General features: G+C 45.4%; 1 protein-coding gene across 1 annotated transcript in view; it reads right to left on the bottom strand.

Moving 5' to 3' along the window:
• FAM135B (family with sequence similarity 135 member B) overlaps positions 1 to 23,338 on the bottom strand; it is a 111,684-nt gene that overhangs the window by 4,601 nt on the left and 83,745 nt on the right. Inside the window, exons 10-15 of the mRNA XM_041769449.1 lie at positions 19,483 to 19,637; positions 11,728 to 13,705; positions 9,641 to 9,807; positions 5,116 to 5,207; positions 3,307 to 3,404; positions 1,979 to 2,130 (exon numbers count right to left, since the gene is read on the bottom strand). Coding sequence (XP_041625383.1) covers positions 1,979 to 2,130; positions 3,307 to 3,404; positions 5,116 to 5,207; positions 9,641 to 9,807; positions 11,728 to 13,705; positions 19,483 to 19,637 — 2,642 coding nt within the window. The remainder of the gene's footprint in view (positions 1 to 1,978; positions 2,131 to 3,306; positions 3,405 to 5,115; positions 5,208 to 9,640; positions 9,808 to 11,727; positions 13,706 to 19,482; positions 19,638 to 23,338) is intronic.

Genomic DNA, 23,338 nt, shown 5'->3' with positions numbered 1-23,338 from the left:
CCAAAAAGAAACAAAACAAAAATCAAAAATATAACATAAAGGAAGCCAAAAACAATTGGGGAGAGATTGATCTGAAACTGAGATTTTTTAGTTAATTTTAAAATAAGAGACTAGTAGACGCTGGGGCAAATTCTTGGGAAGCTGGAGGGAAAATCTGTCTCATGTACTTGTGGCAAGGATATAAAATCATCCTGCAAAATGACACGGCGGCTGGCTTCAGGAGTCAGGACACCTCTGTACCCTTTGACCTATTCGACGTCCTCTCATAAGTCTAGCCTAAGGAAACAATCCCAAATATAAAGCCAGTGTTTGCACGTTCCTTACAGATCCACACAGTGCATGGAAGAACCGAAAGCAGACTTCTGAGTCAGAGTCCAACCTGACCTCGGTTGGATACGACCGAGAGGTATCTGGATCTCAGAAATGCTGACGAGTATTGCACCACTGTGACAAAAGTGAGCTTGATAAAAATGCAAGGAAACGGATATAATACAGAACTTTTTGTAATGTCGCAAGATGACAAGTGTGAAAAAAGTTCAGTATGGTTTAATCATTTAAAGCTGCCCAACGATGGCTTCCCTGGTTTGTGAGGACAGAGACAACGGCAAAGGGATGGTCCTCCATTCGTTACGATCAACGTTTCAAATGATGTCCTTAAAATAAGAGAAAGGTGGTTAGGGCAATCGGGGACCACTGAAGTCTTTGTTAGTATGATTCAATAAACCAGTTCTTGGGACACCCAAGTGGCTTAGTGGTTGTGCATCTGCCTTTGCCACAGGTCGTGATCCCCGGGTCCTGGGATCTAGTCCCACATCAGGCTCCCCGCAGGGAGCCTGCTTCTTCCTCTGCTTGTGTCTCTGCCTCTCTCTCTGTGTCTCTCATGAGTAAATAAATAAAATCTTAAAAAAAAAAAAAAAAGAAACCAGTTCTTACTATATGTGACCTGATGCCCCCGGTGGGCTGCCATCTGCCAGCCATGGTGCAACTACAGATACCAGCACCTGGGTAGTACCTGTGCGGCCTGCAGGTTCCTCTAACCCCATCACGTCACATGAGGCCCTTCATCATCAGGCTTTTGCTGAGAGCTTCACTGCTACCCCCTGCCCCTCTAGCTCATCCTATATTTCTGTCACAAAGAGCCACCTGTGGTCTACCGATTATGCCACGCTTCTATGTTGTCATACCTACTGTTTTCTTCTGCAAAAAAAACTTGTCCCACCAACTCACTGTCTTGGAAATTATGTTCATTGTCCGAGATTGCTCAAGATTCCTTGAGCCTTGCTTCCTTACACTCCATAGTGTCCCTAACCTGACAGAGGCAATTCTGAGAGTCTCAAAGCTGTGGGCCGTGTCATTTCGTTCCAGCAAGAAGTATAGAGTCCCGCTATGGTTGACGTCTCATAACTGCTGTCAACTTCTTTCTGCCTTCTCCTGCTTAATCCTCAACAATTCGGATACACATATGGATCTGATGGACACATTTATAGACATGCACAGGTACATACATACCTATGCCTAAAAATCATAAATGTATCCATACATATACACAGACATACATACAGACATTAGCTCTGTTTTAAAAATAAGGAAACTAAGTAGCAGGGAGATTAAACCATCTTGTCCAGAGTTGTCCCTACATGTGTGGGGTCAGAACTTGGCCACAGGCTTGCCCTGGCAATGATATGATTCAAAGCCCATCACTACAGGCTGAGCAAAGGTGCCACCTATGTGGTCTTGTCCAGCCAGAACCCCAGGGCATCAGCTTTCCATTCCCAGACAAGGTCTTGGGTGATATCTAGTCTGACCTCACTGGACTCACACAAGAGAGGCCCTCTTTGTAAGACCTAGGTCTTCAGGTAGCATCCCACGCTGGGAGAGGCTCCAACGCCATAGGATTCCACCAAGAACCTGCTTCTGCTTTCATCTTTTCTCCACTCCAAATGGATTGTGATGAGTGATGGGCTTGGAGGAGTCTTACCTGTACTGACCAGCGTGCTGTTGTTGTACAGGGTCCCCAGGTGAGGCCCAGACAGCGACAGGAATGTATGGAGTTTGTTGAGGTAATACCGAAACCGGGGCCGTGTGAGGACCGACCGGATGATGATGTTGCCGAGGGAATGGCCAATGAAGCTGTTAGGACAAAAGTCACACACGTGAGTGTGGCTGTGGGAGGCCAGCTGCTATGTTCGGGAGCACTGAGGGGTCGCCGCCCTCCTCCACCCCAACTCAGGAGATCTGACAAAGAGGGCTTCCAGCCCACCCTCATTGGGTTTCCAGACTCTGGTCACAGTGAGCCTGAGAAGGAGACCCGGGGCACCAGGCCTCTGCCACCCAGGGTGATCAGAAGAGAAACATGGGTGTGTGGCCAGGCTCTGTATTGTTAGAGCAGCCCTGCCTGTGCTCTGTGTCTCATCTCTGGCCACCTGGGGGTCCTGGTCATTTACAGGGTGAAACCCCACTTCCTTGGCTGTTCATGACCTGACTTCTGACTCCCTCTGTGATTTTATTCCTTGCCCATCATCATTACAAATGTATGGAGTTGCCCACTGCTAGCCCACGCTGCTGGACGCCCCTCCTGTATGCTCTGCTTCAGTCACACTGCAACTCACACATCTGAGGATCCAACACATCATTATTTTCAAGTTGAGTGCCTGATTATGGTAACCCAACCACATGAGAGGTCCATAGCTCTGCTCATAGTGAACACAAAACAGGCCAAGAAAGGAAACAAGCGTTTGTCTATGGAATTGTTTTACCTTGCTTTTCAACCTCATCTCCATAGGCCTCTGACTTCTTGTTTGTAAAATAAAGAACTTATAATTTATCTTGGGGGCCTCAAACAACTGATACACGTAGACTCACCACCATGTCCACATACTGCATGTGCACAGAAAATGCAAGCCATAGACTATCACCTTAATCAGGAAACATTTCAGACAAGCTAATTTTGGAGTATAAGGACTGATATCAATGCTAGTCTCACCCAGAAGGTGGAGAAATGGAGGCTCAGAGGTTTGGTAAGCCTGAGACAGGCTGCATGGTGGAGTCAGTCCTCAGACTCTAACATATGAGTATTGGAAAAGCAATCCAAACCTAGGGATTTCCGAGGTCCAATCCCCTCCTACTGAGCTATGAAATGCTCCTCTGTCCCCACTTGCTTCTGCTCTGAAAGTCATCTGACCAGTAAGCAACAAGTTAGCTTAGGAAGGTGGTAGACAGAAGGTATCACGCTGAACTTGTATATAGTCAACACCCAGAAATGTCACCCTGTTCCCCCAGCATTAACTACCTGTGGATTCCTTTTACCTAATTCGGGATATGGAGAGGTTGTACAACTGGATGTGCTGAATGATTTCATCCAACAACCGATCCGTCATGGTATCAAAATCTGCAAATGTGTCCATCTGGAAGAAGAGAGAGGGAATGGGTGTTGGGTGGGGTCACAGCGAGACCAGGCTCTGTGTACAAGCCCACCTTCTTCCATGGCGGAACATTCTGGGAGGACGCCTGAGCCTGATGTTGGGCTAACAGATGGGGGTTCAGCACCAAGGAGAGGGGCCCATAGATAGGGGCTCTAAGGACACTGGAGAATCCTCAGTCAGGAGGCTGGCTGGAAACCAATGGGAGAAGCAGGTGGGCAAGAGCAGCACGCACACAGCATCTACCAACAGGTCATTATGTGCCAGGGGCTTTATGTGCCTGTGGACTCCTGGCCCCACTGCACCAGAAGGAAACAGGCTCAAGCGGAAGCCCATGCCACCAGGACTCACACCCATGCCCATGCTCTTCCTCCAGCACAGCTTTGGGATTGCACTAGCAGGCCATGTCCAGAGAAGGATCCAAAGCCATCCGTAACTCAGCAGGGGTGGTCAGAGGATACAGGCATAAAAGGTTGAGGAGAAACATCATATATGACTTTGAAAATCTGAAAGGGCAGACATGGGAAAGACATACTGCATTGGTGTATATAACTTCAAAGATGAACTTTTGGAAACCGAAGCCACAGGGAGAGAGATTTGGGGTCAAGATAAAAAACACTTTCTCATAAGTGGAGTTGTCCTACAGTGTTGTGGGCTACCTGGAACTATGCCAAGAGCCAAGCTACAAAGGTGGACAAGAGGCTTCATGAATATTCATGAGGGTGGGAAGAAGGAGCAAAAAGAAGGCCTGTGGCTCATTGTCACCTGCCACACAGTGGTCCTTGAGGGCACTGCAGGGATGCAACACTCTGGTCACTTTCTTAGTGTCCATGGAGTTAGAGAGACCCGTGCTTGCAGACCAGCAGGCCCTGTGAGGGCAGCTTCTCTTCCCTGGGGCGAGCCTGCCTCCTCCTGAGCCCTGCAGGGAAGCACGCAGCCTACTCCTCACACCAGTGTAAGGCTTGGGTAAACTATTTACAACACATCTAAGACAGATGCTGCTGTGTTCACTACCCTCTAGCCTCTCATACGCTGTCTCTTCAGCATATACTGTGAATTTAACACGATTTATTGAATAATTGGTAGTCATTTTAAGGCCTGAGTTGACCTTAATGAGAAATGTTCTGGAAGACACAGTAGGTTTAAAAAGTGGTACCAAGAAATCCCCAGCCAGGGGATGTACTTCTAAAGGGATGTACTAGAAATCCATGTTTATGAGGCTTACTTTTAAGCAGTAATGACAACATGTTGTGGAACATAATCATTCTTGAGTGACCATTCCACACACACAGACATCAGTTCATTATCTCTGTCAAGACCCAGTAAAGTCATCCCTATGGTACCTCAGTCAAATCCCTCTGCCATGGGAGCTGCATGACAGGGGCTGGATGATGCCTATGACAGAGCCCTTAACCTAGTAGAGATGCATGGACACCCAGATCATTTATGCTCTGAGCTTCCACCTACCCTGGGGCCCCGGCCACCTGACCCACATATTCTTACATCTTACTCTTTCTTAACCCTCCCAAAAGGAAATAATGAGTCTTTTCTTTCCAGACCATCTAAGTGCCTGAAGAGTGTTCTTTGGCGAGGTCCCCTTCTATCTGAGCATCCACAAACTATCAGGGTGGCTTTAGGAGGCTCTTGTAGACACGATTCAGGGATTCTCTCAATTCTGATGTTTTTGTCGTCATACCTGATTCTTCTCAGACATTAGGAAGTCCAGCTTTCCTCCAGGAAGCCCCAGTTCTATGAAAGTCTTTACCAGGCGGAGGTCTGCACTGTTCCCTAAAAACAACAGATAACCCCACCCCAGACCCATAGTTACTTATATGAAAATGGACACATGAGGGATTTAGGTCTCCCTCTTCTCCCATTTTTCTTTTTTTTCTTTCTTTCTTTCTTTTTTTTTTTTAGTTAAGCAGATAATAAAAACAATGAAAACAAGTTCAACCTAGTGGTCCTACGCTCCACCCCCTCAAGCCCTATCTCCTGGCACCCTGGCACAAGGTCAGGACCTTTCTAGCAGTCCTACCTCCCTGGACGTACTCACTGATCTACAAACATGTGGTTCATGAACATTCCACACACAGCTGCAAGCACACTGCTTCCTCCTCTTCCACAGCCAGTTCTGTTCACTGAGGACATTCTGCATACGGTACCACTTGATGGCTGACATGGCGTAACCGACATGTCATGTCCCATCTTCAACTTCCTGCTTAATAAAAAGACTAGTTCTGCTACTACAAGCAGCCAGCAAGCCCCTCAGATGGGCCAGTCAGGGCACAGGTTTGTGCAATAAAATAAGAACTGCCCTTAGGACCAGGAGTTATGAATGTGCCAGCTCCGTGGATGCCATCTGCTCCACAGTGACCACCAGGATGGAGGAGCAACAGCTGAGGAATCTAAGAGGCCACTGCTCATAGCAGAGCATCCTTGTAGTGTCTGAAGTAAAAATCATGTGGAGAATGGATCTGCTATAACCCCAAAAGCTTCCTATTCACGGATGGCTAAGGGTACACTTCACGCAGGCTCTAGGGTTCAGTTGCATCCTCCTGAATTTTTGACCTATTCCTCAGATGGATCCCTGTAGAGTCAAGAGTTAGAAGCTACTTATTGGAGAGAGAGGGAACCTACTTTACCAAACAACCAGAGTTTCAAAGTGGTTAGTAAACAATATCACTTACAGTGCTATAACCATAAGCTATATCTCTAGAAGTGATATCGTTTACAAACAACTTTTGTCATTCTTCCTGAAACTAACAACTGACTCAAAGGATGGTGGAAATGCCACACGGAATTTAGGAGAGCTACAGGCATTTGAGGGTATCCCTAACCATTAAGGATGACCCAATATACCCAAACACCTCGTGCGATGGTGGCCCAGTAGAGCACATGACCAAAACTTGTGGAGTCACAGTCACAAAATGCTCTTGTTATTATGGGCAAGGTTTCTATTTTGTGTTTTTAAGTTAAATTTTATTCTTTCTGTTCATTTCTGATAATAAATTGGGCTCTTTGGTCCTGCTGTTGTTCTTATTTAAAGCAACCTACTGACCTTCCAGGACCTGGCCTTAAAAGAAAAGTAGCGAGTGTTTATATTTAGCGTAGTGAGTCTAAATAAGGAGCAATGATGGCCCCTCTCCTTCAGCTACTGAGCGAGAGAGAACTGTCTGCAGAAACTTTCTCAGAAAATACCATTTGATAAGGTGTTACATTGAGACCATTTACAAGAATACCAATCTTCGGATTTTGGCACATCATGAGGAGTTGTGTGAATATTCATTAACTCCTATTAACTTCTTTAGTTCTCTGTTAATATAGTTATATCCTTGGAAGTGACATCAGAACAAGTGGGTCTTGTACAACTCTGTAGAGTCTGGATATATATGTACCTTGAACCAGAGAAACAACCTTCAAAAGCACCTACGCGTGATATTGCTTGTCTCTTTGATGACTTTATGCCCAGGTGATAATGCCGTAATTGACAGCTCTGTTTTCTGACACAGCTCAGAGATGGATGAGGCTGCTCCATCTTTATAACCTCCTTCCTCAACATACATGGTGGACAAAAATAAAAGTCCATGGCCTCACAAGACTTCTCACTTTCATGAAGAAATGGAGGGTCTTTCTCATTTTAATTTAATATCAGGTAAGTAGGAGGAGCACACTACTCATGAGTGACATGATGCTAAGTTTTCCATCGCACCTGCATTGAAAGTACATCACGCTGATGAGTGAGAAGGTCATTCTTTGTCTTTCTTGCAGCACTGCTGATTGGAAGTCCCAGTTAAAAACAAGTATGTTTTCACGGGTGCCTTGGCGGCTCAGTCAATTGAGCATCTGACTCTTGATTTCAGCTCAGGTCATGAGCAGGGGCTCCACATGGGGCTCCACACTCAGTGAGGAGTCTGAGATTCTTCTCTACTGGCCCTCCCCCTGCCTTCTCTCTCTAAAATAAATAAATCAAAACAAAAACAAACTCCACAGGTATGTCTTCATTAGCTTCTTACTTTTTAAGAAAGAAAATGAGTCTCAAGCCCAGTCTTCTGACAGTTGGGCCAAACTTCAAGAGGATTATTTTCATATCATTGTAATTATTTTTAGTGTTACTCTCCCTGCGGGCCAACTGGTTCTAGTATTTCATTTGTGGTAGTGATTTGAGGTTTCTTTTCTTTTTTTTAATAAATGTATTCAAAAAGTATTCCAATTTCAGTACAAATTTTGAAATCCTAGTACATGGTACCTGGGTGGGGTAAAATTAGGGAAAGATATGTGAACAGTTGGGCCTTGGAAGCACTGATGTCAATGCTGAGTGGGGACAGCTCACCAGAGAGAGAGAGAGCCTGGGGTGCCTAGGCACAATGGTGTGGGATGGCAAACGTCCCTGGGAAAGGCGCAGAGTTGATGTAATGGGAGGAGCAAAAAGGGAGGAGACGATAGTGGGGAAGGTTAGAATACAGGAGCTTTCTAAAAGGCTTATTTTATTTTCTGAGAGCTACAAAAATTTGTTTTTGGTAACAGACTGGCATGACCAGATCTGGTAAAATTTTTAACAGATGACTCAAACAGCAATGGGGATGAAGGTTTGGATGGGGAAAGAGATGATTTGTTGGCATAAGGCAGAATGAAACCCTGGTCTTGGGAGTCTGACAGTTGGGTTTTAACCTTGGCTCAACCACATTAACTAAGGGAACTTACACAAGTTAGTTAGCTGCCCTCTTACTCAGTTTCCCCAGTTGTAATGGGACCATAATACCACGTACTTTGCAGGGCTGTTGTGAGGATCAATGACATTAATAAATGTTAAGCATTTAGAATGGTGCCTGGCCCCTGGTGACAGATATGCCATTGCTGCTGCTCTTCCTCGTCTTCCTCCTCCTCTTCATCTAGAATGTATTATTTACCACTGGATTATTTGACTCTTGACCAAATAGACCTGTTGATTGAGCGTCCCGGTTTCCAAGGCATACAGCCAGACAATTACATGCATTAGCCCCTGGACTGGGAATTAAGAACATTGTGTCCTGGAAGCATAGCACACCACCACTCCCTAATAACTTATCACCAGAAGACTGTTACCACAGGTTTTGCCACTCATCACCCAGGAAGGCCTAAAGAAGTCCTTTCCTTTATCTGACATTAGTTATGCACTGGAGTCCATATAAAGTGGATGTGAAGACTTTTCCAGAATTCATGTTCCACATTCCAGTTTGCAGATCAATTATGATGTAAACTTGAGCTTGAGGAGAACTCAGATGCCCTGTATCTCCAGCTGCTCTGATTGCTGTCTTTAACCAGTTAGGGCGAGGCTGGATTCACAAGGGGAAGCAGGACCAAGGGTTTGACTTTGGTCCAGGCTGAGTCGGGACCTCAAGATCTTCTGGCAGAGCTAAGTTCCGTATATTACGGAGATTTTGGACTGACTGAGAAACCCTAAGAGATCTGATAGTGGGGACTAGGTCCTTTGGAAAGTGGGACAGGGAGAAGGAGCCCTTCCTGCTCCCTTCTCTCCTCCCCTGGACCTCTACAGGACTGGTAGATAGTTCTTTTGTAGCATTCAGCTCTCAGTCCATATTTGCTGATCTCACAAAATTAAGCATTTTTTAAGGTCAGGAACCATGTTGGGTCTCTGCAATCCCAGAACTTGGTACAGTATCTGACATACAAAAATTGCCTCATAAGTGAGAAATGAATAAAAATAGGCAATGAAACAGTTTGGGCCACTAACTCACGTCCCTTCCAAATGAATTCATGCATTCATTCCACTCCATTTCTTCCCTTGTGCTATTGACACATGGGTTCCATTAACCCATACACTCTAACTATTCATGCTCCCGTTAACATTTTCATCCCAATAATCCATCCATCTATCCATCCATCCATCCACCCTCCCATCCATCCATCCATCCACCTATCCACTCCAGTCTTTCTTTTATTTTTGTTCATTAGTTTCATTAATTATTCATTCCGATATTTATTTATTCCATATATTCCTTCACTGCTTTATTGCATTCATTTATGAATTTCATTTACTCAACAGATTATTGTGCCAGAGAGATCTCTTCCTTGGGAACAAGGCCAGGCCATTTCCCTAGACCTAGCACGCTGCCATCCCATGGTTGCTAATAACACTGTTGAATGAATACCTGACTTAATTTATAAATGTTAAAAATTATGTATAATACAGAATTTGGGGTGGAAACCTTTTTGGCACTCACCATCTAGGCCATGGACACAGACTACCAGGTGAATCCCATCTTCCAAATTTTCTTCCTCTTCCTCTGGTGGGAAATACGGTATATCAGAAGCTAGTACAGATAAGTCACTGTACAGAAATCCATCAATCTTCAGTTCTTTTTTAAATTTTTCTTTGGCCTGATAAAAACTGGAGAATACACTAATTAATCAGAAGCCACACTGTGTATGCCGTGTTGAGCAGGAGATGAGTTGAGCTGGCTGGGATGCGGGAGTGATGAATATCTACAAGGAAGTATCGGCGAGCAACAAAGGCAGAATAGGAGGCTGCAGGAGATGCTGGTGAGGGAAGCTTTTTCTCAACAAGGAGATAGGAAAGCATTCCAGGAAAAGTTTCGTTGGTTTGGGTTCTGCAGATTTCTATGTGGTTCCTGCATGGAGCAGGACTTCTATGATTCCATTCAGCTCCCAGGATCCATCAATCCTTAAAAAAGATCTCCCCAGAGTGAAAGCTTCTTAAAGTGGCCCACAAGGCTACCATGGCTTGGCCTCCACCCGCTTCCCAGCAGCATCTCCCCACCTCCAAAAAGAACACATTTCTCATGATTCCCTGCTTGAATTCAGTTTGCTTATTTTCGTGCCTTTGTGCATTCAAATCTCTCTGAAATGCGTTTTCCCCAGGGTTACCACAATCTCTACCTGATTATTGGACAAGGTGTAAGAGCACAGACTCAGGAGTCTGACTGCTAAGGTCAGAATCTCAGCTTTCACCCTTACTAGCTGTGGACTGACCACTTAACTTCTCTGCACTGAATGCCCTCATTTGTAGAAGGGGAATACACTATTATCTAATTCACAAAGTTATTTTGTGTGTTAAATGATATAGTCTATGCAAAAATGCTTAGAATGGTACTCAAAACTGATTAAAAAGTAAAAAAAAAAAAAAATTATCTGTTACCAGCCTTATCACCATCATCATTCTCACCATCATCACCATCCTATTACCATCCCCATCATCATCCTCACCACTGTGTCTCATATTTGCTAGGCAGCCACCTCTAAAAGGTTCCCCCAGGCCACAGTCTCTAGGCTCACTTGGTGTCCCCAGCCAGATCGGTTCCTTCTATTTCCAGCTCAGCTGCACACACACAAGAACCCTCCTGTTTACCCAACTACCCTTGTTCACTTCTCTCACTTTCTGTTTCCCTATTAGGCTGGAAGTACAGTAACAGCCAAGACCCCACAGCCAGGCATTGGGCAGTGCTTGCAGTCTACTGCAATTATTAAATTGATCCGATGAGCATAATAGGTACTTAATGTTCTTTATAAAGCAAAGGACCCAAAGTTTACCTTCCTGTGCAATCTCTTTCATGGGTATCATTAATATGTACCTCTTCAGCATTTTGCAGAAGAGTAATAAAATGATTCTATAACATAATTAATCAAATGTAGAGTTTATAGATGAGGGAGCGATAATGAATGCAAATGTAAGGCAAGGATTAAGGGACAGATTTTGGCATGGCAAAAGACTGATACACATAAGAACTGCACAAAGTGGCTGAGCAGACAGATCTGCTAAGGGCCCAAAGGCCCTTAGAGAACTGCCCTCTCAAAATGTGCAAAGACAGAGGTATTATGACACTCAAAACAGAGTTATCATCACAAAAACTGGAAAAAATAACTCAAATGTCCCTTTTTAAAGGAGTTTGTTAATAAATCAGGTACATCTATATGATGGAATATGGTTTAAACATTAAAGAGATAACGCAAAAATAAATTTACAAGTAAAGAAATGTTCCCAATACATTAAGTTGAAAAAAACCTTACAGTTTGTACAGAACTATCCTATTTTTGCATAAGAGGACTAGATAGAGATGTAAATAGAAACAAGTGTAGGACGACTTACGCAGTGGCTGCATTTGAGAGATGGGCTTACTGATAGTTTTTACTTATACTATTCTGTATCTCTGATTTGTAGGACGTAAGTATATTACTTTATCTAAATCAGGAAAGAACTCCTATCTCAAGGTTGAAATAGTATGCATGAAATTGAGAAATATGTGGGAAATGTAAAACTGTGCTGGGGAGGGTAAGCCAGCCGTCAGCTTACCTATACATCCTTTCACTGACTTCTTCCTCCAACTTGCTGGAATGGGCAGAAACAACTCCAAAGGAACCCAAAGGCTGATGAGTGATGGGCAACGGGGTCTGTTTGGAGGCGAATCCAGCCCGGGCAGGGGTCTCCTTGGGCACAGAGGAGAAAGGAAGACACGTGGCAGTGCAAGACACGGACAGGTTGACGACCTCCACGGCTTTCAGGCTGTCCAGAGTGAAGGTCTCTGCAGGGGTCAGGTGGGACACCATGACGGAAGTGACTGCCCTTGGTTCTTGGGTTCCTAAAAGCTGGGAGTTAATGGAGTGAGTCACAGTGGAGCACACAGTGCCTGCTTCACGTCCGGCCTCCAGAGGAGCTTGAGATCCTTTGCTAAATGCTGCATCATCAATGATGCAAGGTGAGCTGCTCTGCTCGCCTGTTGAACCCAGGTCACTGGCATCAGCGGCTGCTGTACAGCTCCATTCAGGCACCTTATGGTGGGCGACAGTCTCATCATCTGAGGTGCTGCTGTCGGAAAGAGCTCCTTTCTCCACATTCAAGTCTTCAGGCATGCCCTTTGGAGTCTCCATTAGTACTCCAGGACAAGATCCATTCTGAGGGTTTTCAAGTGCTATGATACGTGGTATTTCTAAATTAAGAACTTTGGTTTCAATGTCTGGAGGGTTCTCAGTCCTGTCATCAAGACAACAAGGTCCTTGAGGATCAAATTGACTCTCTTTACCTTTGGGGATGTCTATGTAACCAGGGCCCTGCTGGTTGTCAGCACCTGAAACCACCTGCCCAGGGAAAGAGTCTGTCCCGGCACCTGGAGAGTCTATGCTCTTGATGGGTATGGCTGACCTTTCAGCAAGACCTCCACGTTGCTGCATCGTGTCCGTGTCTTCAGAGGATTCCTCTGGGCTACTGATCTGGGGTGCAGACACAGACTTGGTCAACTTGGTGTTGGCCAACTCCCGCTCTTCCTCCTCAAAAGGCAAAGAGCTAATGGAGGTGAGAGATGCCTGGATCCCACTTGGCAAACTCGTATTGCTCTCTGTGTGTCCACCCTCTAAGGAGTTCCTGTGCAGGGCATGTCGTCGAACCAGATGGTGCAAGACTTCTCGATCACTGGGTAACTCCAGGGCCCTGCTTCGTGCCTCGGACCAGGCAACAGAGCTTGGCTCGCTCTCAATGCCTGAATCAGAGATGATGGAAGAGGACCTCTTGATGACCCCAGAGAGCACCGACACTTCCTCCTGTTCCTCTGCATGAGGGTCCTTTGGGGAAGCCCTAACATCCAAGGGATCCCTCAAAGTGGAGTTTAGTGGATCACAGGGCTCAGAGGAGATGAGCTTTAGACTTAGCAGCACCACCTTGCCCTCCTGGTCTGCGACCTTTCCTAGAGTACTTAACTCATGGAGTGTTGTTTTCTCCGAAATGATGGCGTTTGGACGACTTCCATCTGCTATGTCTTTGCCTGGCACAGTTCTGTCTGATTCATAGTTATCTTGAGAGTCCCCGCTCTCATGCTGAGCACTAATGACCACTGTGGGTTCAGTACTGCAAGGCTTCTTATTGCTAGATTTCACATCAATGTAGGTGAGTACTGGGGCCTGGCCATCCTCTGGACCTGGACTCCTTCTGGGCAGGTCCTCATCTGCCAGTGGGTGTGTTCTAACATCAGACCTCTGTCCAGTCCAACATTCATCTTCAGGCAAGTCTGCCTTGTTCTGGAACTCACCAATTGTCAGATACACCTGAGATTTGGAGCACACATCCACATGTTTTGGTGTGGTTATGCTGTTGTCTGGCTCTGGACACCTAGTAACTTCCTCATCAGAGTCCATCTGAGGTGGTTTCATGGTGGGCAAGACAAGGTCTTCCCTAAAAGGTGATTTTCTGTTTATAATAGGGTTCTCTTCTGTGTCTTTTAGATTCATTATTGCAGGACTTGTTGGAACATCAAAATTAGGGTAAACACTCAAATTGCACCCTACAAAAAGAAGAAAGAAAAATGTACTGTAGTTTAAGAAACTATGTCCACAAACTATCCCAAAGCCTGACTGTATAATAATAATAATAAAAAAAATTGGCTGAACTTTGTTCCTGGTTCCTGGGGGACAACCTCTGAATTTGGGAAATTTCCCATTTGATGGAAATGTCTTTGCTATTGGTGGCAAGCCTTAAAAGCTTATACTAACCAGGTGACTCATGATGAGTCCTTTAATAGTTTGTACTAAGGAGATGACTCAGGATGGGGACTGGCCATGCCAGAAAGACCAATTATTTGGTTGGGGCTTTGAGCCAGGTGGTACCAGTACAACATCTGGGAAGAGTGGTTCAATCATGTGGCCAATGATTCAACCAACGATACCTACATAATGAAACCCCAATAAAAACTGGATAGTTGGGCTTGAGTAAACTTCCATTGGGCAATACACATTGATTCACCAGGATGACCAGCTCTGGAGGCATGGGATCTTCATGTTTGGGACCCTTCCATACTTTGCCATATAGGTGTCTTCTTTTGGCTGGTTTTTATTTGTATCCTTTATATTAAAACTGTAATCATAGGCAAAGCACTTTCCTGAATTCTGTGAATTGTTCTAGCAAGTCATCAAACTGGAGGGGGTGGTGGTACCTCCTGGATTGGTAGCCAGTTGGTCAGGAGAGCAGATGGCCTAGGAACCCCCAAGCTTCTGTCTGATAGGAGGGTGGTCTTATCAGAGGCTGTGCCTTTAACCTATTTGACCTAACACTAGGTAATCAGTGTCAGAATCATATTGCACTAATGAAAAACTGTAAAATACTGTAATTCATGATTTGCCTTTTACTTATTTTATTTTTTTAAGATTTTTATTTATTTATTCATGAGACACACAGAGAGAGACAGAGAGAGAGAGAGGCAGAGACATAGGCAGAGGGAGAAGCAGGCCCCATACAGGGAGCCCAATGCGGGACTCGATCCCGGGACTCCAGGATCACACACTGGCCGAAGGCAGGCGCCAAACCGCTGAACCACCCAGGGATCCCGTGTCTTTTACTTAATAAAAGTTCTTAACAATTCTTATAAGTATTAAAGAATTTCTCTACATCACGTAGCATTTACCGTGTGGAAAGAGCTTTCTGCTTTCTCATCCTGACACTGGCAACCCCCAGCCGTGAGGCCTTCGACAATGATGGAACTTAAATACTTAAGTTTTCTTCCCCCCATTCAAGCTCACTTTCCTCAACTCTAAGATGGGCAAATTCAGAGCAACCAGCAGGCTTCACAGACACAGCTCACAGGAGAGTCATGATATGAACTGCCACACATGGAGAAGACAGAGTCCTGCTTTCTGTAGAGAAACCCTCCAAGCTTGAGCTCTGTCACCAGGACAATTATCCTGCACGGCATTCAGACCACAGAAGTTCCCAGATCACTCTGATCTTCCTGGTAGGATGGTGGGGGTCAAAGCATGACCTTCTTTCTCTTATTTTTCTTTAGGGTAAACTATTACCTCTTTCATCCTATCTCTCCATCTGTTCTCTCTTTTCTTTTGTCTCCTCTTCTCTCTTCCTCCTCCTGGCCCTCCTCCCTCTCCTCCTGCAGCTTCTCCTCCCCAAATCTTTCTTTTTCTCTCCCTTCTAATAAAGCATAACTGGAAGAAAACAAGTGTCTCCTATGTCTATCTCTAGCATATCTCTCCTGAAAAAGCCATCTGATATGTTATTCAATTTCCATGCACACCAGACACAAAAAGAGGGGACTGGGATTTTATTTCATTTAAAACCTTTAAATCGGGATCCCTGGGTGGCGCAGCGGTTTAGCGCCTGCCTTTGGCCCAGGGCGCGATCCTGGAGACCCGGGATCTAATCCCACGTCGGGCTCCCTGCATGGAGCCTGCTTCTCCCTCTTCCTGCGTCTCTGCTTCTCTCTCTCTCTCTCTCTCTCTCTCTCTCTCTGTGTGTGTGTGTGTGTGTGTGTGACTATCGTGAATAAATAAATAAAATCTTTAAAAAGATAAAAAAATAAAATAAAACCTTTAAATCCTTCAAATGGTTTTCATAGAAGTTAAAGGACTATAACCATTCTTGGATGTTATGAAGTGAACCACTTACAAACCACATCTCCAGCTCACATTTTGGGGTGATATTTATGACTGGGTCAAAGATTAGAACAAAGAGGGAAAAAAACGGGTCTCTTCCTTATGTGGATATATTCTTTGCATCTTGAGAGATGAGCAAATGTCCCTTCCTCTGGGGGAGTTTCCCCATAGCTAACAGCAGGTTAGATGTCCCCTGAGCAAATTCCCAGCATCCCCTCTACACACATGGACTATCACATCACCACCACCATACAACGATCCCCTTGTGCATTTCCTGTCTCCAATAGAGAGAAGGGTTGTAACGTAAGAATATTGGTGCGCCCACAGCTAACACCATGGGCTGCCACATAGTGAATTGTGTTCATAAAATGAATTGAGAATAGAACATAAATGCAGCAGAACAAAGACTATTACTTTCACTAGATGTTTATGTTGGTTTGAAAAAACCACAGCGTCAATGTTATTTAATCCATGAATAAAACATTGGCACAGCTTTGCACAAAGCCCTATTACTAGGCCATGGGTTAGGGAGAGGGCAAGTGGGATCGGTTATAACAATGAACTAGTCTCTGTCTCTAAGGGATTTTCAAAATATTGGGAAGCATACAAAGTACAGTGCAGTTGGCTCTCCCACCCAAAGCACGTGGGTTGTATCCTAGAGAATATGAATTGGGTTCTTCAGAGAAGGAGATTATGAGTCATAGAGGCAGGGAGACAGCAAAGGCAAAGACCAGAAAACTAGTGCATAGTCTAGTCAGGCATCAGTTAGATCCCATGTGGCTGGAGCAAGAGTGAACAAGGGTGTCAAGTGGGCATGAGGTATAGGGAAGCCACGATATGGATGGACTTGAATGCTCTATGAATGAGGGGTCTGGTCTTTACATTATAGGCAACAGGAAGATTGGCGGATTCTTGAACGAAAAATGAAAGATGCCTCTGATTTGTCATTGACAATTCAAGACAGGACACAGAAAGCCCAGCAAGGAAGCAGATTGTCAAAAATAGCAACACTAGTTCCACTACCACAACTGTGGGGAAAATGAGAGTGGCATTGGGTCTAATTCAAAGAGAATGGCTTTAGTCAGATACTAGCTAATGGCATTAGCTGACATCCATTCATCACTTCCTCTGTGCCAGTCACTCCTAAGTGTCCTGTGGATGGATGTATCCACTGATCATGGCAGGCCTGCGGAATATAAATTACAATTCCTTTTGTCCAATTACACAGTCACCGATGGTTGGGGAAAAAATTCCAATTCAGGCAGCCTGGCCAATGGTTAAGGCCCTTGGGCAAAAGGTTCAATTGCCTTGGGACAGAGGAGTGAGGGGTACCTGGGAGAAGTGATCACAGACCATATAGACAGACTTTGCAAGGGCCTGGCACACAGTAGGTATCAAGCCACAGTACTGTAGCAGACCGGGAATAAATATTCCTATTTTAATGTGGAAATGGGACTCTTATTTCCATTTCTTCATTACACTGCAACAATGGAATGCAAATCGCACGACCTCATTGCAAATTACATTAAGGTCACCAACCCCTGGAGGGAAAGGGAATTCATTCCTTATCTGCTGATGTTTTTGCTCAGGGATTAAAGTGTCATCAGAGCACATGGTGAAGGAATAAAGGTCAGGAAGAGTTTTGAGTGGGGAAATAGTCTTGGGAAAGGGAAGGGAGAGGTGAGAGATCTGTAGAGAGGAGTCTTGGGGAGACAGCCAACCCTCTGAGAGCAATTGACTTGGGGTCTTTCTGGGAAGACCGGATCCTTTGTGCTGGGGTCACAGACTCAAAGTTAAGTTCCCCGTCCCAAGCCTCTGCAGACACAGGCAGAGATGGACAATACGAAGCTTCGAGGAACCTGCAGGGGCAGATGGCCTAGGAAAGGTGGCCCCCCAGCCACACCTAAGTCTAGGGCACCACCTTGGCGTGTAGAGGAGGAGGGCCGGCAGCCCCTGGCAGCCCGCGTAAGCCCAAGGTTGACTTCCTGGCTGGTGCTGCCGAAGGGATGGGGCTCAGCTGGTATGAAGATTTATAAAACATAAAGATATGCAATACAATTGTACGCATGAGTCGCAGGAGTGAGATTTATGTCCATTGTGGTGTCATTCATATGGAAAGGAAAACAGATCGGAAGACCTGCAACGAAGCCCAGTTGCAACATCCCAGGGTCCGATTGCCAGGGCTGATTGTAAATTTTTTCCCTCCCTGTTCAAGGGTTCTGTAGCTACCTGATGTCACTGTAATGAAGACGAGAGCACAGGCACACACACGGACACAGGCATACACACGCAGCCTGGGGCCAAGTGTTAAGCTCTTTGGACCAGCTGCTGAGGCTGCCATCTCTGGGGCGCGTACCTTCCAGCTGTCATACACAGCATTGACACTAGATGTCAGGGCACAGCTGAGAACCAGGAGCATCCTTCCACCACAAAGCTGGACTGTCCTTGGAAGTCCGCCTGGACTTTTAAAAGAGCCTACAAATCTCTGCCTGCAGAAACTCTGGAATTTAAGTGGCACATCATTTAAACGATGGGTATCCCAGCATCAGGGTTTGAACCGCCTCACAAAGATGGTAGGACAGACCCTGGGCCTTGGAGCTGGAGTGACTTGCTTTGAATGTTGGCTTTTATTTGATTTACTTACTTTTTAATTTTTTTAAAAGATTTTATTTATTCATGAGAGACACAGAGAGAGACAGAGACACAGGCAGAGGGAGAAGCAGGATCCATGCAGGGAGCCTGATGTGGGACTCAATCCCAGGACCCCAGGATCACAACCTGAGCCCAAGGCAGGCGCTCAACCATTGAGCCACCCAGGTGCCCCGAACATTGGCTTTTATAAGCTGTAGGATCTTTAATACATACTTAAATTTGTTGAGCTTCAGTTTCTCTCTATGAAACAGGGTGCATAAGCTTTTTTTTTGTTTTGTTTTTAATAGGATTAAAAAGATAAAACATGTAAAACCTCCAGCCAGATATTTTCTTGCTCTTTAAGGGGCTGTGATGGCTTGTGGGCTTCCATGAGCAGGACTGCAGGAGGGGACAGAGGACCAGCAACCATAGAATACCCCGTCCGCACCAGGCTCTCTCCAGCTAACCTATCAGTTCCTTAACACGCCGCGCAGAACAGCAAGAGAAACCGTGGTGTGGACACAAAGACACAGATCCACACAAGCATGCTGTCTTTTCTCCCTGAGTGAGCGGCTCACCCACTAATTCAGTCACTGGGGCAGCCCACTTTCTCGAATACCGGGCCTGGTTCGTGGCATGAACCAAGCTCTCCATAGGAGTCTGAACTGAATGCCACCAAAGTTCAACGAGACAGGACTTCATATTTGTGTCGTGCCTCTGAGATAAGAAAGGATGTCTGTCCTCTGCTCAGGGTATTCTGGCGAGGGGAGACTATGGTTCCCGTTTTATAGATGAAAACACTGAGGCCCCTGGCAGGATTTTACCCCAGAAAGGGTCAGGAAGGGGATCTCTGTCATAGCTGTCCTTCTGTGATGCTGATCTGAAAATTGCACTGACACGAAGTCACCCCAAATAACTAAGCTTAGCCTGAGGTTTTGCTTCCCCTCCACAGCCTGACAAATCACTGCCTTGATTTGGTCCCACTGCTGGCAACTGACCGGGGACCCACGGAGGAGCTTTAGTGTGGAGTCTTTCCCGAGCAAGGACCAACCTGTTGCAGGGCAGTCCACGTATCTGTCCTCAAAGATAACGGGCAGGGTGTTCCAGTCGCCATCGATGTCGAGGCACTCCGCGGGCAGCGGGGGCATGGTGGTGAGGTACTCCGAATTCCGGATGTCCAGAGACAGCTGGCTGTGGGTTTGTATCCTGGGGACGCACGGATTGGGTTAGCATCAGGGGAAGTTTAAAATGCGGTAAGAATCATTGCCCCAACCCCTGACTCCAAGAAAATGTTCAGCAGGCTCTGACAATACACCATCTGTCTGTCCATCCTCTTCCCTTCTCCCTGCCAACCACCCAGCCAGCCCCTAGGGCCATGGTGGGAACTGGTCTGGGCACTGAGCCTAGAGGTCACGGGTGGTATGATCAAGGCACGTATCATGTTCTGTTTCAGTGGGATGCACTAAGTAACACTAGTGGAGCAGGAGCTGAGCTTCTAAATGGCGAGGAATCTTAAATTAGTCCTTTGGAGAAAAAACTTCAAGCTCTACGTATCCTCTACTCTTGCTTTTCTCACCTCCTACAGGATGTTAGGGTCTGAATGCTATGCTGTGGCATAAGTATTAAAACCCATCTAAAATGCTTTATTTTTTCTTGTTTTATTGCTTCCTGTGTAAACACCAGCAACCTTGATTGGGGTGTAAGTACCCCTAGTTTGGGAGCCATGTGTTTTGGTTCCTCCATGTAGGATAAAAAAATGTAGCCTGACTTCTGGAAGCCCCCATGTCACTCCTCAGCCATGTAGGCAGGTCACCTGCTCCACAGAACAGCTCATAGCTACAGAGCTCCACACAAGCCCAGGGAAAATTCTCTCATTCTGTACTCTCAGGAATAAATATAATGAACGTATATGCCCATAGGATACTTTATACACGTATTTTGAATATGCATTTGAACTACGAATATTTTATTTCTTTATTTCTCAATTGGATTTTAACCTATGATCAAAAAGGATAAGCAGTGTGAGGCACCTGAATGGCTCAGGTTAAGAGTCTGACTCCTGGTTTGGGCTCAGGTTGTGATCTCAGGCTCATGAGATCCCATCCCAAGTCGGGCTCTGCGTTCAGCAGGAAGTCTGTGTGGGATTCTCTCCCCCTCCCTCTACCCCTGCCTGCTTTCTCTCCCCACTCCCTGTCTCTAGATAAAAAAATAATAAAGAAAAGAAAAAATAAAAAAAGAAAAATGATAAGCAATGTATTCTCTTCCTCAAAGCCACAAAGGCTGCAGCAACCTTATAATATAGTGAACCTCTCCTGAATACTTAAATAGACTTTTGTTGCAATCAGTTCTGCACTTCTTTGCTGTCATGTGAACCTAGACCTTTGGGTCCAGTGTTTAATTTATTAAATAGGTCTACTGACTGGACACCCATGTGTGGAGGACCAGGTCTATAAGCTAGGGCATATACCTACAGGATGGAAACTTGATTCTGGACCTAAAGAGCTTATAGTCATGAATTAATGAGGTGATTAACCAAGTAACTATAACACAGCACGAGAGGTTCTACAGAGCTGGGTCCAGGCTACTTTATACAGGGCATTACCTCTTGCCAGAATGTGGCTTCTTGAGCGTACAGGCGTCGTAAATGTGACCCAGTACCTACAACAGTGCTTAGCATATGTTTAAAAAAATGACTAAAAATTCTAGAGCACAATTCTATCATCTCACACCTAGGATGGCTATTCTTAAAACAAACACAAAGGCAAGTGTTGGTGAGGATGTGGAGAGGGTGCGGCCCTCATACACTGTTGATGAGGATGCAAGACGCCGCAGCTGCCATGGGAAACAGTACAGAAGTTCCTGAGAAAAGTAAAAATAGAAGTACCCTAGGATCTGATGATCCAACTCCCGAGTATTTATCCAAAAGAAATCAGGGTCTTTAAGAGATTTGTGCACCCCCACATGCGTAGCAGCACTATTCACAACAACTCAGCTATAGAGACAAGCTAAGTGTCCATGAACAGAAAAAGGATAAAGAAAATGCAGCACAATGGGATAGGATTCAGGCTTAGAAAAGAAGGAGACCTTGTCATACATGATGACATGGATAAACCTTGAGGACATTATGCTATGTGAAAGGAGTCGGCCTCACAAGGACAAATCCTGGTGATTCCACATTCAGGAGGTATCGAAAAATAATCAAATTCAGAGTCAAAAAAAATAAAGGAGTGGTTGCCAGGGGCTGGGTGGAGAAATGGAGAGATGCTGGTCAATGGGCATAAAGTTTCAAGGGAGTAAGACAGGTTCTAGACACCCACTATCTGGAGCACCCAGGACCCAGTCCATCACCTACTTATCTCCCTGACTTCAGGAGCTTAGCCAACAACACACAGATCCTTCTATTTTGGAGGTTGAGGAATCCACGTTCAGTTCTTCAGGATAATGGTTAACCACTATAGACAAGATCCATAGCAAGGATGGTAGGAATGTGGGATCCGGACTCCAGTAGATTCGTGTGTGTATCACATGCTTGCCGTGAGGTCTAAGATAAGCTACTTAACCTGTCTGAGCCCAGGTTTTCCCAGTTTCTTCCTCGGTGAAGTGGGGATACAACCAGTTCCTAGCTCAAGGTATTAGTGTGGACATTAAATGAGCCAATGCAGGAAAAGCGCTTGGCTGGGCTCTTCTTAGCAGAGTCATCTCAATAAACAAAGCACCAGGAAGGCAGGGCAAGTGCCTCTTGGGTTCAATGCTATTGACATAGCATCTTGTAAGATGAATAATCTTTAAAACTTAGTGCTATACCTATTATTATAGAAAAACACAAGAAGCAAAGTGATAAATCAATTGTCATTGTTACAGACGTTACATCACCAAGACAGGTTGTCCTGTACATCAACACTTCTGCATTCATTCATTCAAGAATCGATCATTGAGCCCTTCCTTGCTGCATGAAAAGCACAGGCTTGACACTCGTAAAGCAGAAGAGAGAGACAATAAAACACACCCTTGCTACCAGCCAGCCCTAAACCACTTCTAAACACTGCAACGTTGCATTCTTAAATCCTGCAACCATGGCAAGAAACAATCTCCATTTCGCATGGCGACCGAGTACAAGTGCACACTCCCAGAAGCACACACTGAAGTGAAAGTTTCAGAAACGTGTCTGTCTCGTACTCTCTACTCCATCTTATTCTGTCTGTCAAAGCCCATCCTATCCTATCCTTTTCATGTGGAAGCGCGATGGTGGAGGTCACAGTGTACTCAACGATTGTGCTTGAGAAACACAATCTACTCTGAGCTTGACCAAGACGGGTCTTGACAGATGAGCGTCACCGGGGCCATCTTGTCTGTCCACTTGTCCATCCTGATTTGGGAGGATGGCTCTGTCTCTGATGTACACCCTCCCTGTCCGGCTCCGATCCCCAGGGGGGCACACCCATGCCCACACACCCTTGCTAGCACGGCCTCACCCTGAGATGAAAGTCTGTTCATAGCACTCTGTACCTTTACTCCAGGAACCTTCTCAGTCTGACATAATGTTCCCCTTTCGGTTCCATAACTCTTACTCCTAATGATCTAATTAAATTTTACTTCTTCCTGAATAATATTGCTGCTAGCCTCGTGTATACTTTCCCTTGCAGGTTAATATCTACGAGCGAGTAGCACTAAGTTCCTCTCGTGCTGTTCTGTGAGGCAGATGCTCTAGTCTCCTGGGTATTTGCAGGGCTCAGTTCGTGCCTGCTTCAGACCTCTGGCTGAATGTCATCTTCTCGGGGACTCTTCTGTGATAGCTGGATGGCACAGCACCCCCTCATTCTGACCACACTCATATATTTCTCTTTGGCACTTACCGCATTTGGCACACCATATTTATTTATTTGTATGCCTCCTGCTGTGAAAATGTA

This window comes from Vulpes lagopus, chromosome 9, assembly GCF_018345385.1.
Source record: "Vulpes lagopus strain Blue_001 chromosome 9, ASM1834538v1, whole genome shotgun sequence".
In the NCBI taxonomy this organism is placed as follows: domain Eukaryota; kingdom Metazoa; phylum Chordata; class Mammalia; order Carnivora; family Canidae; genus Vulpes; species Vulpes lagopus.
This window is presented reverse-complemented; position numbering and strand designations above follow the sequence as displayed.